The 17,264-nt window shown below is 32.0% G+C and overlaps 1 protein-coding gene and 1 pseudogene across 1 annotated transcript; one reads left to right on the plus strand and one right to left on the minus strand.

Annotated features, from left to right (window-relative positions):
* Positions 1-770: 770 nt before the first annotated feature.
* LOC125603261 (VQ motif-containing protein 22-like) lies at positions 771-1,610 on the plus strand. The gene has a single exon (XM_048774389.1). It carries the CDS (start codon positions 855-857, stop codon positions 1,437-1,439), a length of 585 nt encoding a protein of 194 aa, XP_048630346.1. The 5' UTR covers positions 771-854; the 3' UTR covers positions 1,440-1,610.
* An 8,568-nt stretch (positions 1,611-10,178) lies between these two features.
* On the minus strand, positions 10,179-13,109 carry LOC125603260 (annotated as a pseudogene).
* Positions 13,110-17,264: the final 4,155 nt, after the last annotated feature.

Raw genomic sequence — 17,264 nt, forward strand, 5'->3', positions numbered from 1 at the left:
GAATCAAGGTTGTGACTTCTGTTTTAATATATAAGATATAGGAAAGTTGTTTCTTTATTTAGTCGCTCTTTTTTTATTGGATAATCGACTAATCGTTTTCGCTAATTAAAACAGCCTATAGGCTTCTCATTACGCTATATATTTGAACAACATTGTCGGCATATTATAATTCTATTACGTCTAACCTATTTTAAAAAATGATATAGTACTATACTATATAACAAAATCTCATCGTTATTATCATTATCGTACATCCGTCGTTATTCATTCGTGCTATATAATACGGCTATCGCACCAAGCAGGCAACGTGATATGAAATATATTAACATTTTGGTTAGGAATAACGTAACAGAAAAATATGTCGTCAGCTATGTGACGATTAAGTAAAGTGAGGCACTTATTTACTAATTTAATGAAAGAATATACACAGTAGATTAGGCCAATTTCGTCAACTTGTTGGGAAAGTAGCCAACAAACCCAATACAAAACTAAATTCTACTAGTTAGTTTCTTGGTAAAACTCAACTAATCGTAACTTTACGCTGTTTTATTATTTTTTCCTAAATCATGATAATATCGAATATGATTAAATCATTTAGTTATTAAAAATATTAAATCATGTTAATAAAGTAAGTATATTAGTATACTATATATTTTTTTTTTATTTTAGTTAGGAAAGAAATGCTAAGCCACAGAATCTAATATGTTTCCTAAATCAACGGTCATGATTGATTAAGAATAGTCTTCCTTTTGACCAAGTCTAATCACTAAACCTAAATAAATAAACAACAAACGAAGGCAAATGCTGTTTTGTTACTTATTACAATCTCACACAGCCTTGAGACACAACACAAAATGGCTAACTCAAACGATTGGTCTCACCTCTACAGCAACAACCAAGCCTTCTACACAACTTCCACCATCACTTCAACCGCCGTCACAACCACCACAGCAGCTTCTCCCTCCGGTGAAGCCACCTCCATGGACTCTCGTCTTAGTCCAGAAACAGGCCGTGTAACCAAACCGGCACGTAGAAGATCAAGAGCCTCACGTAGAACACCAACAACACTTCTCAACACGGACACATCAAACTTCCGCGCCATGGTTCAGCAGTTCACGGGCGGTCCATCCGCTATGTCTTTCGGGTCAGGTAATACCACTTCCGGTTTTAGCCTCACCTCTTCGTCGGATCCATCCGCCGGATCTTCCCAACAAGTTCCTTGGCAATATAGTTACCAGCCTCACGCGCCGCCTCCACCGCAACAGCCTTATATGTTCTCGTTAAACAACATGAATCCCGTCGTTGGGTATAGTAACATGAACAACCCTAATACGATGGTTCCTGGTGGTTTTGGAACCGCGGGCGGTGGAGGAGGAGGTTCTGCTCCGTCGTATAAGGAAGCCACGAATAGTAATACGTCGTCTTCGAGACTGCAATGAGAAAACGATTGGATTCTTTTGAAATATTTTTTTCTCCTTTTTCGCATAAAGGCAGAAATGTTAGGTACTGACTTTCTTTTGTCATAGAATGACAACTTTGACTGTTGTATATTTAAGTTTTTCGTTTTCATATTCAAGCTTTTTATCTTTGTTTTAGGCGTTGAGCATTTGTTTACAGCGTTATCACTTATCATGGTCCTAAATAAGCAAATATTCAATGACTGAAGTTGCACACTTGCTTGCATTCAAAAGAAAAACTCCAGTTTGGCAGTAAGCAAAATAAAATAACGTCTCCAAATAAATCTATATGTTTTTACGAGAATACATTATCTGTTATACTCCCTCTGTTTCAAAATACATGAAGTTTTAAGATTATACACAACTATTAAAAAACTTGTTTTTTATTTTAAAAGTATCATTAAAATATAAATTAAAAGTTATTTAACCAATCACAAAACAGACTACAAAATATCATTAGCTACACAGTTTTTGATAAAGTGAAAAAATACATTGATATATGAAAACATCATCTATTTTGAAACATCAAAAACTACCTAAAACATCATCTATTTTGAAACGGATGGAGAATAAATTATTATGGCATCCATATTTTCTACTAGACTTAGGTAAACTAAAGCAATGTTCTCGAACACTAATATATCACGTATATATATTATATATATTAACGCTCTATATATGTTAAAAACATACTTTCACGTAAAGTTCTGAACTACATGTGAAAAATTGAAATTTCTTCAATATTATTCAAATTAATAGTAGTATATATGTATAACGTGCATGTAATGGAGGAAATGTGAGAGAAATAGCTTACATCCAATTTCTGTATTCATTTATTGTAGGCATTCAAACATGAAAATTAGTTAGTGTGAATGTAGTTTTATCTGCTTTGCCAAATTAGCTCGATAAAATGCAAAATATGAATATAACTTTATATAACTTATTTTATAAAATGTGCATGGAATGGAGGATGCCTACAATAAATGAATACAGAAATTGGATGGAGAATGCCTACAATATATGATCCACTTAAGCTACATTCATTTACTTACACCCCAACGATTGTATTCTTATTCGATAAAACTGTAACTGTAAGTGAATGTTCTTTTACCAAATTGTAGCGATAATATAGAATATGAATATAAGTTAAAACTTTATAGTTTGCTTCTTTTTATGGCACAATATATTTTCTATTGTCATATAACTTGTAGACGGAAAACGATGACTATCCTTTTCCAGTTCACAATTTGATTACTTTTTTCTTTGTCTTCAATCACTAACTTTATAAGATTGTTGAAATATATTTGAAGGAGAATTTTCGCCAAGACCAGAATAATCTTTTAACATTAAAATATGGTGATGATTAATTGGATCATATAGAAATTAAACTTGCTTTTCGTTGGAAACAGAGGAAGCTTTTGGGTGAAGGTAGGCTACCAACATTAACACACCTAGATTCTTACGTTATCGTTTATTTTTCCTCTTTTAATTTCTTCCCGCTCATATTAATTATGATTTAGACTGAAAGTGAGATGGATCTTTTGATTTAGATCGATGTTTTTGTTAATATAGAGTTTGGCCAATATACCAAAGCCAAACTCTATACTTATAGAATGTCTTTAGTTTTTTTTCTTAGTCTTTTGCATTTTTAATAGATTTTAGATTCTTAAGATAAATCCATAAATTAATAAGAGAATATTTCTATCATGTTGTAGACGTGTTTATATTTGACAAATAAAATAATATAAAAGGAATTAACAATGAAGAATCTTATTAAAAAAAAAGTAACATCGACGAAGTGACAAAAAAATTGAGTGATAAAGGGGTTGTGAAGAGGGGATGTATCTAATACGCATTGTGGGTCCCTTAACCTCAAGTGAAATTTCCTTTTCTTAACTGAATTTGAATTCATTCATCAATTATTATACTATACAACTAGGCAATAATCCGCACCTTGCGCGAAATATGATTATTAGTTTCGTTATTTTTTAATAAAGACATTAATCTATTTAATTTGAATATCGGTTCGGTTTTAGGTTGATTTTTGGTTTTTAATCTCCTAAAATATAACTATCATTTTAAATCAATATTTATTTTGTTTGTTCGGTTAAAATGTTTGATGTTTTTGGTTTTTTTTTCATGTGATAATTAAAAATTACTATTATTTGTTTGTTTTCATGTTATGAAACTTAGATAGTCGTGATGTCGAATCAATGGTTTCATATTATAGTTTCTAAATAGATAATAGTTCAAAAAGAAAAGAAAATTGTTAAGACAAATCATTTTACTACAATTTGGTCGATAGGGAAAGAAGCCTTAAGAAAAAGAATATTTTAACTTCAAAAAAAATTTAGATATTTCAGTTGTGGTAAATATTTAGTTATAAAGTGCTCACGTCAATGTGCACATGTATGTGTATGTAAAGGTATATAAAGATGGTTGTTAAATATATAAAGATAATGTTAATTAATATTAAATGATATTTTTTCAAAATAATACATGAAAATAAAATTCTTAAAATGAATTTATTTAAAAATAAAAATACTGTAAAATTTATATAAACTATAATATATAACTTATATATAATTCTTTAAATATATGTATATATATATATATATATATATGCATATAACAGATCAAATTAGATATTCGTTCCTATAAATACTGATATTTGTGGTTTGCTCTTTTTTTTACTGATATTGCATTTTAGTATTTAATTTGCTTCGTACAGTAACGAATATCCAGATTTTTCGGTTCAAATCAAAATTTTATGAATAATTGTCTAGCTGTATTCGTAAACAGTAAAAATAACGTAAAGAAGAACCATGCATGTGAGTTTTATATTAAAAAAAATGTAAAGTACATAGTGTGAACATATTTATGTAGTGTTTGGCTGAGAAACTCTGTACATGTAACATGTGTCCATTTTAGTGTGAACACATTTATTACAATGCTTCTACACGTGACATGTGTCCAGTTTAGTGTAAATGCATTTATTACAATGCTTCTCTTTTAATATATAACGGATTATACAAAACATCTTATTACGATCCTCAATCTTATACTTTGGTAGATTTTGATGTTATTTATGATTAAATTAGCCATCTTCTTTCATACATACTTAAATAAATGCGATAATCAATTCTTTTGAACAAGTAGATATAAAGGGTGATTTTAAAACACAAGAGGAAGCATTTTTTTTTTGTCATCAAACAAACAAACTCATATTAACTATGTGAACCAAACTGGTAGCTCTGCATCCATGTGAACGACGAAAGACGATTGTTTTCTTGCACTCTGTACTAGATTATCCGTCTTTTGATTCTCCGTTCGGGGTACATGAATGATCTCTGAGCTGAAGAAACATGTCTTCAGCATCTTTATATCTTCTAGATAATTTTCAAACGCCAGCTATTCTTTTGGTTCCGAAACCATCTTCACCAATTGAGAACAATCCATAGCAAATGTGACATAATATTGATGTAAATTTCTCATACACTCCATCACCCATATTAACGCTTCCATCTCCGAATGGAGAGGTGAAAGACTTGCCCGAATATTCCTTGCACCCAACAAACCATCAAATCCCTCAAGAATATTATACCAACCCTCGTCTGAATAATACTCTTTATCTTTCCAAAAACCATCTATAAAGCACCAAGGACCTGTCCTCCTCGGACAGTGCCTAACCTCAACTTGTTGTGATGGCTGCTGAATATTCTTCACCTGAGCCTCAGCCCAAAGTTTGGATTCGGTCTCCGCAAGATTAAGTGTATCTCGTGGGTCCATATCCAAATTACTAAAAACTTTGTTATTCCTACCTTTTCAAATGTACCATAATATCCATACAAAATGATGATCTTCCCTCTCCGGGATAACCCTCCAGAAAAAATGATCCAAATTTATGAAGATAGAACTAGTAGGGAAAAGATCTAGGTTTGACAGTATCTTTGACAACGCCCAAACTTGACGCATAGGAGGACATTAAAAAAATACATTATTTATTGATTCCTCATCAGCTCCACATCGAGCACAACATATATCTCCTTGAATTCTTCTCGCTTGCAAATTCTTTTTTCACAGCCATACATCCTGATACCATCTATCATAGAAAATGATTTATTTTCGGAGGGTATCTCAATCTCACCTTCCAACAAAACGCTTTTAAAATATCCACTGTAGGACCATAGACCTACGGTGGTTTTGCCTTATCCGGATAGACCCGTTCTAGCTGGTATCTTGATTTAACCGAGTATTTCCTATTAGTTGTGAAATGTCATCCATCACTATCCATCATCTGGTTTCTACTCAGGAGTATAATTTTAATAATTTTAGCATTTTAGGAGTCCACCAGAGCCCAAATGTTTTGCGTATTCCAAGTTAGTAAAACTGGATCAATGAAAAAGTCTACAATAGGTAGCATTGAATTGGAATAAACTATCTACTATTCTTTCACCTAACAGTTTTTTGTAGTAATATAGTTTAGAAATGTATTTAATTGTATATAAATATAAATATAATTATAAATATATATATATATATCTTATGAGTTTATTGAGTGGTAGATTAGTGGTTGAGTTGTAGTTTTTCTAGATGGTCATGTAAATTTCAAACTCCATCCATATGGTAATGTAATGATATTACAAAGTAAAAACCAAAATAAAAACTCTCACTCAGAAGTTCCAGAGCAGTTTGATTTTTGAAGTCGCACATTGTCGGAGGAAGCTTGAATAGTGATAGATAAGACAACTCAACTAGAAACTTCGCGAGATCCATTTGAATCACCTCATTCGTACATAAATAAACACTCATTTTATTCAAAAATTCAGATATAAGGTTTAAGTTTAACCAGTGTTTAATTGTTTATAATCACCTTCTGGTAACTATCTTATTAAAAGGAAAATTTCATAATTACCCAACTAAATTTCGTTAAATTTTTTTATATCCAAACTTTTATACTACATAGTTTAATACTTCAACTAATTATTTTGCTCAGTTTAATACGCTTGCTTTTAAAACTATGTTCATTTTAATACACAAACTATGCTAATTTTAATAATAAGTTTTAAACAAAACTTTAAAAATCTTTAAATTTCAAAAACAAAATTTATTACCTGTTTTCTTTTTTAAATAACATATGTTTGGATAATCTTAATTTTTATAATATTAGTTTTAGTGCTAATTTCAATTTTTTTTATTTTCTGAAGTTTAAAATAATTTATTTATTTTATTCATGATTATGGTTTTCTAAATTTTAAAATACTATCTCGTTAGTTTTATTCCTAAAAAATTAAAATAAAGATTTTTAAAATTTTATTTAAAACTTATTAATATCTTTGATTAAAATTAATATAGTTTGGGTATTAAAATAACACATTTTTAAAAGTAAATGTATTAAAATGTGCAAAATAATTACTTGAAGTATTAAACGGGTATCAAACTGTGTTGGGTATTTAACTAAGATGAGTAAACTTTACAACATTTTTTTATTTTATTTTTGTCATGAAAGTATCATTCATTGATTAGGTTGTACCATTGTCAATATTTTTCTTGTCAACGTACCAATGTCAATTTGTAAAGTTGATCACAAACAGACTAGAAACCATCTACAAGAAATAAGGATTCAACTTTTGTGAAGTATTATTGTCAATTTGTGAAGTTGATCACAAACAAATTATGAATCATCTGCAATAAGAAATAAGGATTCAACTTTGCAAATTGTGTCAATTTATGAAGTTGAATCTTTATTTCTTCTTTCAGATGGTTCATAGTCCATTTGGGATTAATAAGTCAGTTTGTGCTTTGTATAAACAACTCAAATCTAGAGTATTTCGTTCAGTTTTTGTATCTACAACAGCGGGTGATGACGATGACAATGGCGATGGCGATGAAAATCCAGATGGGGATGGGATTCTTTCTATTGATGGGAGGAAGAATAGAGGAAGACAATTTACTGATGATGTCAAGACAAACAGTTGATCAAAGCCAAAGTTGTTAGCTGTGAGGTCTGGAGACAAATGGAAGGTTGATTGATATTGTAACCCGTATGTTATCATCTCTCGGGGGATCAGTTGCTCATGTTTATCAGTATGATCATATCGTTCCCTGGTGATAGTTGATTACAACTTTTAAAGACACACTAAATTTATGATGAAACAAACAAAATTAACTAATTAAATCATTTATAAATGTTTAAAAAAATATTTATAGAAGCTTATAAACTAACTCCACCTCTTAAATACTAAAACCTAAACAATAATCATAAATCTTGAATCCAAATATTAGAGTATTTTTGATTGATCATATTTTTTTTCTTTTTTTGAGCAAAGATTGAGCATATATATTTTTAAAATAGTAGCCAACTTAGAATATTTCAAGAAATTTCGCTTAAAAGTATCATATTGGTGTAAATATAAAGACTATCTAATTATATATGTAATTATACTGCTGATTTTATTTTATATATTTAAATTAGGAACTAAATGGAGTGAAATGGAGGGTTGGTATGTTATCATCTCTCACGAGGATCAGATGCTCATGTTTATTAGTATGATCATTTCATTCTCTGGTCAAAATCACATGACTCAAGCCTGGAGAATTGTCAGGTACTCCAATCAATGGTGAATACTTGGAATGACGCTTTATTACAGCTATAAATTTGGTTTGTTAAGCTTTTAAACTCATATTCTCTGTTTTGGAAGATAAATTGTCTATTTGAATTTTAGGGTCTGCTGTAGCGATGATTCACAAACTCTCAACAATGGGATCATCACAAGATAATCAAGAACAGATAAAGTCGTCTAAAGTAGATAATCTTCTTCTTGCATAGCTTACATAATTCATCAAAGTTAGCTTTTTTTTTGTTTGTTTGTCAAACGAATTGTCTTGTAACCTCTTGTTATTTGTGTCTTTGTCTAGTAGATATGTTTCTTACTTTGTGATTACAAATTAAACTCGAGAGTTTAGATTTTTTGGTCTCTCGTTTGCCTTTATTTTGAAGAAGTGTGAAACTTATGATGGTCCACAAAACTAGTCAAATAACACAAGCTACTGATTGGGGTTTCATGTGGGACAAACCCAAGTTGAAACCCTCCAAAACTTTTGTACTATTTTAACATCTCTGTTTTTTTTTTTACTTATTTTTTGGTTAAAATTGAGACTTTAGGCATATAATAAGAAAACTTTCAGTAGAGTATCTCAACTTAAAATAAATAAAAATATATTATTGTTCGATTATGAATATTTCAAAACGAGAAAAACTCAATCGAAAATATCACAAAACGGTGAAAAGTTCAGTCCAAAATATCTCAAATAATATATTTTGACTAATTTCTCATCACTCTAAGATATCTAATGATATTAGATCATTATTTTATTTACTTTTTAGAACTACTAATTTATTATAAAATTTTTGCTCTAGATCCATTTCCATTTTAGTTTTTATCATGATAACTCAAACATTAAAATAACTAAAATAAGAACTTGCTAGATACTCACAAGATACTATGAAAAATAATTTGCATAACATTATTGGTCAAATTTTTTTAAAAAAATATTGAAATTCAATAGTTTTATATAAGTAAACTTAAAATAACTGAAATAAAAACTTGCTACATAATCACAAAATACTACGAAAATATTTGGCATTATATTATTAGTCATTTTCTTAGAAGTATCTTGAAATTTAATAGTCTTATAGTAAAAACTATATAAAGTAATGATATTGGAATTACGAAATTTTATTATTTTTAGAGTTATTAATTTACAAAAATATTTTTATATTTTAAAATATATTTTTAATAAAATAAGATAAATTGTTTATTTTGTCGTGTATATGTTAATTAAATTATTAAAATTAGACTTTTATTATTTTTGTTATACTATTTGGTGTATACAAAATATGTTTCATAGAATTTAAATGTAGTTTTTAGATATAATTTGACCTAATATTTTCAAAATATATTGATGTGTTAAGAAAAATAAAGTTCAATTTCATTGTGAATGTAAAATAAATAATACAATGATTTTTTTGTACATATATAAACATTGTATGTCAGGTCAGGGATGGTATAGCATACTTGAGGGTTTTCAGGGATTGATGGGTGCAAGGAATACTAGGGCAGGTCTTTCACCCCTTCATGCAGAGATAGAAGCGCTGATATGGGCAATGGAATGTATGAGGAATTTACATCAGTTTCAGGTTACTTTTGCTACGGATTGTTCTCAATTGGTGAAGATGGTTTCGGAACCAGAGGAATGGCCGGCGTTTGAGAGTTACCTGCAGGACATAAAGCTACTGAAGACACGTTTTACTAGCTCAGAGATCATTCATGTACCCCGGACGGAAAATCAAAAGGCGGATAGTCTAGCACGATGTGCCAGAAAACAATCGTCTTTCGTCGTTCATATGGATGCAGAGCTTCCGGATTGGTTCGCAGAGTCTATATGAGTCTGTTTGTTGTTGACAAAAAAAAAAAAAAAAAAAATAAACATTGTATGTATGAATTATTAATTTATGATTTTAATGGATTATATAGATACATTGAATTTTCTAAAAAAATATATTATCTTATTTTTTCGATTTGTGTCATATTTTGAACCGGGCAAATTCGAGACCGAAGAAATTTATTAATTTACTATGTTTGTAACTGATCGAGTATTAATTTATAGCATTTGTACCGTATAACTGAACTTAAATAAAATTAAAAAACACCGAAAGAATATCTTAAAGTGAAAACAATCATAAAACTATAATGTTTACAAGAGATGATGCGTAGTGAAGATGAGAGAAAGGAAACTACAATGGTTTTGTTTTATTTATTTATATACATCATTACAAGAGATGATCAGCTTGCAGTGGTACTTGTATACAAAGAACAAAGTGTACAAGGCGAGGTAAATAATGGATCTACAATCTCACTTAAATCGTCTTCCAATGGCTTAGAACCTCCATCTCCTGTCTGGCTGAATAATGTTTCTCTTCCAATGATGAACAACGAGTGTTTATGACCATAGAGAATTGCTGCAATGTTACCAACAAATGAGAGTTTTGGGCGCTTACCCACCTTGAATCATCTCACTTCTTAACACATCTTCTCTCCTTATTCTGTGAGAGCTAAAAGAGTTACTAGCATTCTACATCACTCCTCTAATTCCAAACTTGGGGTAACCATAGGGAATGTTGTCAGATACGAATCGCCTCTCATATCTTTAGCCAAACCCTCAATGACATCATATATCTCATCACTCTGAGGATGCTCTTGATCTCTAGACACAAAACAATTTACATTACCTGCAACTTCAATCCCACTACGACCAACTTCTTTCCTTAAACCCTTTTCTCTCATTCCTCTCCTCAACCTATCAACACTCGTCCATTTCTGTTCCTCAGCATACATATTCGAGAGCAAAACCTGATATCCTGAAAAGTTCTTCCCTTTATCCACTTTAGCTAACTTCTCTGAAACAGTTTCAGCAAGCTCAATCTCACCGTGTACTCTACAAGCTCCCAGGACCGAACCCCATAGCTCAGCAATGTTTCCTTCTTCACCAAGCCCTTTAACAAACTCGTAGGCTTCATCAACGCGGCCTACTCTCCCTAACATGTCTGTAACGCAGCAATAGTGCTCATTGGAAGGCTGGATGTTATAAACTTCACTCATTTCCTCGAATATTTTGAGACCTTCATCCACTAAACCGGAATAGCTGCAAGCTGATAATACTGCAACAAAGGTGACAGCATCTGGTTTGACTCCAGACTCTTCCATTGAACGAAACAGCGAGATAGCTCTCTCACCCATTCCGTGTTGACCATACCCCAATATCATCGTGGTGTACGTCACAGAGTTTCTCTCTTTCGTTTGGTAAAACATGTTTTCTGCGTACTGTATCGCTCCTGACTTTGAGTACATATCAACTAACGCAGAAGCAACAAATACGTTCTGATCCAAGTACTGCCTTATAGAGAAACCATGTAGCTGTTTACCTAAGTCGAAACTACCTATCTGGCTACACGCAGGGAGAATCGACGCCACAGTTATGGCATTGGGTTTGATATTCTGTTCTAACATCTTCCTGAACACAGCAAACGTTTCCTCTGTGTGTCCGTTCTGCGTGTACCCGGACATCATAGAGTTCCAAGTAGCTTGATCTCTTTCAGCATAGCCACTTCTCTCGAAAAGCTTCTCTGAGATCCTTATTAGACCTGACTTAGCATACATGTCAATAAGGTAACTGTTCATCCCCTCGAACTGAATCCCTTGCCTTATAAGGAAACCATGAGTCTGCTTCCCAATCTCCTTGTTTCTAAGATTCGACGCAGCCGAAAGCAAAGCAGTCACTGTTATGTAATCGATCTTAAACCCCTGCTTCTGCATCTCATACACCAACATCAATCCTTCATCATCTAAGCCGTTTTGGACAAACGCAGAGATCATTGTGTTCCACGTCACAACATCTCTCTCTCGCATCGAAACAAAGACCGCAAAGGACTCGTGCACAGAGCCGCACCTCGAGTACATCACCATCAACGAGTTGAATATCACAACGGGAAGCTCCTGAAAGTTCTTGCTGACAAAACCATGAAACTGTCTACCTAACTCCACTTGCTGCAGCGCTGAAACTGCACTCGCTGCCAAGAGGAACGTTACTTCGTCAGACACAATCTCTTTCGATCCTATTGCATCAAGAAAAAGATCGATACTCTCAACCAGGTACTCGTTCTGAACATAGACTCCTATCATTGTATTCCACACCTCAATGTTCCTCTCTACACAAGAATCAAACACTCTCCGTGACCCTTCAATATCGCCAAGCTCTGCATACATAGAAATAGCCGAGCTCACAACAAACAAGTCCTTCACATACTCATCTCCCAACTTAAGCATCAGACCATAAAATACTTTAGCTCTCTTAACACTTCTCGAACTCGCCACCGCGGGGAAGACATTCACAAAGCTAACCGGACTCGGTTTAATCTCCATCCTCATCATAATCCCAAACTGCCTACACGCCTCAGCGTGTCTCTCCGTCTTCACATACCAAGAAACCAACGTATTCCACGCCACAACGTTCTTCCTACGCATACTATCAAAAACCTTACGCACCACATCGTACTCGCTTCCAGGAGGAGGGTGGTTCAAGCAAGAAACGTACATATTCAACAGAGAGTTATGAACAACCCTGCTCGAGTTCTGCAAGCACCGGATCAAATGGCAATGCACGGCTTTACCAGCCTTCAGGTTTTTGGTCTCGGCGCAGGCCTTGAGCGTGGAGGAGTAAGTGTAAGGGTCGCATTTGGTGAAAGGGGCGGTCTTTTTCATCCGGGAGTAGAAAAGGAGAGCCTCGTGCGGGAGGTTGTTGCAGATGAGGCCGATGATAATGGTGTTCCATAGGACGGTTGTTGGTTTGGGAATTGCGTCGAACAGCTGGCGTGCGAGCTGTGGGTTCCTTCTTGGCAGATTCTGCTGAGGCGGGAGCGGATTGAAGGTGTTGGGGTGTTGGGTTTGTTGGTGGGGCGAAGGTGGAAGAGCGGCGGGTTTGGTTGGCGGGGGGAGAGTGGAACGAAAGTGGCGGTGGTGGTGGGAGAGGTAGAGTGATCCGGCCATTGTGGAAGAGATGAATGAAAACGAAAGAAGATACGTTATTGACTATCTCTTACGCTACTTATGTCTGTATCGTTTATCATCATCTTTCTTCAGTGATAAGAGTTTGTTTATTATCTATTTTTTATAAGATAGATTACCATTTTTCAAAGTACACTAAATTTGTGATAAAAAAAATAAAAAAAGACCAAACTAAACTATTTATAATGTTTAAAAAAAAATTGGGTAAATAATCCATATTTTCCACAAAAAATATTGGGTAAGAAACTATCAATCTCGTCTTAATTAATGTATCTATATTATTAAAAGAGAAGTATCCATTTGAAAATGTTTTACTTCATTAATTAACTCCTTTTTTTTTTTTTGCTGTCTTTTTCAGTTGGCATTTATGAAATATCCTAAACAAATAAAACTGCCTAATTGATTACTGGTCTTTCAGTTACATTAATGAAATATGCTTAAATGAATTTAAACTTCCTATTTTATTGTTTTGTCTTTTTCAGTTACCTTAACGAAATAATCCTTAAATAAATTTGGACATAATGTCATTTAATCAACCAAAAAAAAAAACTCAATGAGTTATCCTTACGTGCATAATTTTTATAATGGAGATTTTTAAAAACGTGCATCATTAAAATGTTACCTAAAACATGCAACACTAATATATAACATGCATCAATAAAACTAGAATTTGACTCACACAATTGTACGGATATTATTTTCAGTTGATTAAATTTAAAAATAATTATTTATTCAAAAAATATTTAAGAATGGCTATGTTTTTAAAACTTATATGGTATTATTTGCTCATAACTCATTTGTCATTTGATAAATGTTAGAAATAAAAATTTTAGCATAATATAACTCAGTTGTCATTTGCTAAATTTATAGTTTTTATTTATATTTTTTATTATTAATTATAATATTTTCATTTTATATTTGAAAGATAAATGAATTTCTTTCAAACAATATTTTTGTAAATGTATTTTTTTAAAAAATAATCAACTAAAATTGTTATTATCATTGAATATAATTATTTTTGACATAATTTGAGTTTTCGTTTACATCAAAACTTATCATATTTTAGGATAATTTTAATTTAAAATGTAATTTTCATATTTTTCAAACAAATTCTAAAATATTTTTTTAATATTTTGTTATAATTGTTAAAAAAATATGAGTTGCATTTCAAATAAAAGGTAAAGATATTAAAATATTCTAATTAAAATATGTAAAATTTAATATAGTTTTAAGGAAATTGTCAAAATAAAAAATTACACATAAAATAATCATGATTTTTGTTAACTGGGCGGATCATTATTTATATGATATCGCACACGAAAGAAAAAAAAATTTAAATTATCTAATTAACTCTATACTCATTTTATTTAATTTTTATATGGTATCATACATTCGTAAAAAATAGATAGTTTAAGATGAAAAAAAATATTTACTTAATGAATATAATATGAACGAATATTACAAATACATCATTTAATAAAATAAATAATTAAAAGTGAAAATTCATACCCGCGCTGGCGCGCGGATCAGGATCTAGTTTTAAATTATTCTACATGTTATTTCCCAATTCAAAGTTTCAAACCATAAAACCACATAATCTTTGTGGTTAAAAAAAAGAAAAAAAGCATAGGCGATGGAGAGGCATGTTTTAACGAGGGTCAAGTTGTTTTTTATTTGGTTAATTGTTTTTGGTTCAAGTGTTTCGACTTTAATTTAGGTTGTAAACGAATTTTGGTTTACGTTGTAACCATTAAATCAGTGAAAGCCGGTTTGTGTTTCAGTTTTTTGAATTGGTGAGTAATACGTAAAATAACTTAAAATATGTGAAATTAAGATGAAGTTGAAAGTTTGTATAATTGTTATTATATGATATTTTGTGGGGGAATTATGTCCTTTACCCAAAAACATTTATATAAGTTTATAAATTCAACCCCATTCCTAATCTTAAAACCTAAACATAATCAATAATCTAAACCCAAATGTTAATGTAGTTTTGATTGAGCATATCTTTTTAAATTAGTAGCCAATTTAGAATATTTCAAACTTCTTAAAAATATTCTATTGATGTAAATATAAAGATTATCTATTGTATATATGATTAAATATTGGTTCCATTTTATATTAATTCAAAATTAAGAATTAAATTTATAATAATAGAAACTTTGGGTTTTATTGGTTTTATTAAATATCAAGGTTCATAATCAGAGATAGTGAAAAACTAAATTCAAGTTCGAGCTTAGAGTGAGAGATGTGAAAATAAATAGAATGATCAAAATGTTAATGAGGCAAAGTCTTGAGAGAAAATGAGAGAAAATAGGATTTTAGGTTGAAATCTATTTATAGATGTCTTAAACGAGCTGGATCCACCCAATAAAGCTCGGTCAAACCAATAAAAAGTGGTCTTTCCGTCTGACATGGTCATCCCACTATAAGTAGGTCGCTACAACACTTAGTTGTGTGGGGCTTCTTGGGGAACCATAGCGACATGCTCTGGTCGCTACAGCTATGGTCGATACATGGTTGATATGACTCCAGTAGATAGATCATAACTCCTTCAATACAGCTACAAATGATTTGAAACCACCGGCATTGGAAAGCTAACTCAATTGTCTATATCGTCCCGAAATTCGAGCTTCAGAAGAGATCTTTAAGGCCGTCATCCATGTTCATCTTTTACCCTTTTGACTCAAAACTCCTCAAATTCCCTCAAACTCACCAATAAATATCTCCAAAACCTGATATAGACACATGCAATGCGATATAAATATGTATAAATGCATCTCTATATGATCATTATATACATTAAATGATAATTTAAAATCATGGAAATTTATAAGATATCAACCCTCCCACACTTATCATTTACTTGTCCATAAGTAAACTTTCAAGAACAAAGTGAGAAAGAGGTGCGAAGGTGGAAGCTCATTACCAAAGATATTTTTCAAAGCCGTCAACGTGATATCCTTACAAAATCATACCAAATATCAAGAGCAAAACATCATATGAAACTCTAACTTCTCTAGGTTGATACTACTCAAATTACCCTAAGTAGTGATTTTACTCTCTCAAATAAGAAGTTCAATTGTAGTACTTAGGGATCGAAGCTACAGAGAGTTAGGGCACACAATAGACTATTAAACCAAGATTAAGCTAGGCAAAGCAGTAAATCAATGAAAGCAAGATGAACAAAGTAGTTGTTCCATTGTTGATTGAGGTTGTAAACAATTAGAGAAATAGCTAGACCTAGGGATTTATCAATCAAGAGATTCAAAACTTCAATTCAAGGATGCTAATGTTTACAGATTAATTTTAGAACTTGATTTTAATAAGTAAGCAATCCAGCTTTCACATGAAATTGCTAATCAGATGTTTAAGTCCAGTCTCAGCTGTCGCTTATTGACTTGGGGCGAGTGTCGATCGATGCTATGGCCTGAGCGTCGATCGATACTTCCCCAGACAAGCATTAACGACCTAATCAATATAGTTCAACTAGATTCCTAGACCAATTCTCGCATGCGCCTAGGTATCTAATCCAGCAGAGTTCGGGTTCCGTTAATTGATTGCACTTTCGTGCCTCTCAACTATCCTATGATTCTAGGTTCAAATAATTAGTCGCACTGTCGTGTTATTCTAACTATTCCAGATCCTAGTATTACAAATCATCCTGGTAGAAATCTATAGATAATATAGCAATCCTAATTGATCAGTTTGACATTAAGCTCATGAAATCCCTAAACCTAACAAGATGAATTACTTAGACATGCAAACAATAACACAAATCATAGTCTGAAAAATATAATAGATAAATCAATGGTAAGACAAATGGAGTTCCAATCAATATCTGAAGGAGAATTGATCTTCTCTCTAAACCTAAGAAAAAACAATAGAATAGGATAATAGAAAGCTTGTTACCGTTAACAATGATTTATAAATAAATACATAAATAAATAGGGTTTCTGGTCGTCCATGGGTATTTTGGTAACTTGGTGTGGCTTCTGGGCTTCAAACGGTCTTGAAAAATGCGTGTCCCACGTTCTGGCATCACTGTCGATCGACGCTAATGCTGTGTTAACGATCGACAGTTATTCATCTCCTCGATAGCTTCTTCTCGCGAGGCAGACTGACTACTTTTCAGTAAAACGGTCATAACCTCTGCTGCAGGTTACCATTGACCTCAAACCGA

This window comes from Brassica napus, unplaced genomic scaffold (assembly GCF_020379485.1).
Source record: "Brassica napus cultivar Da-Ae unplaced genomic scaffold, Da-Ae ScsIHWf_3125;HRSCAF=3944, whole genome shotgun sequence".
NCBI classification, from domain to species: Eukaryota; Viridiplantae; Streptophyta; class Magnoliopsida; order Brassicales; family Brassicaceae; genus Brassica; species Brassica napus.

Coding starts and splice junctions, on each gene's coding strand:
- LOC125603261 (XM_048774389.1), top strand. CDS start 855: ATGGCTAACTCAAACGATTGGTCTCACCTCTACAGCAACAACCAAGCC.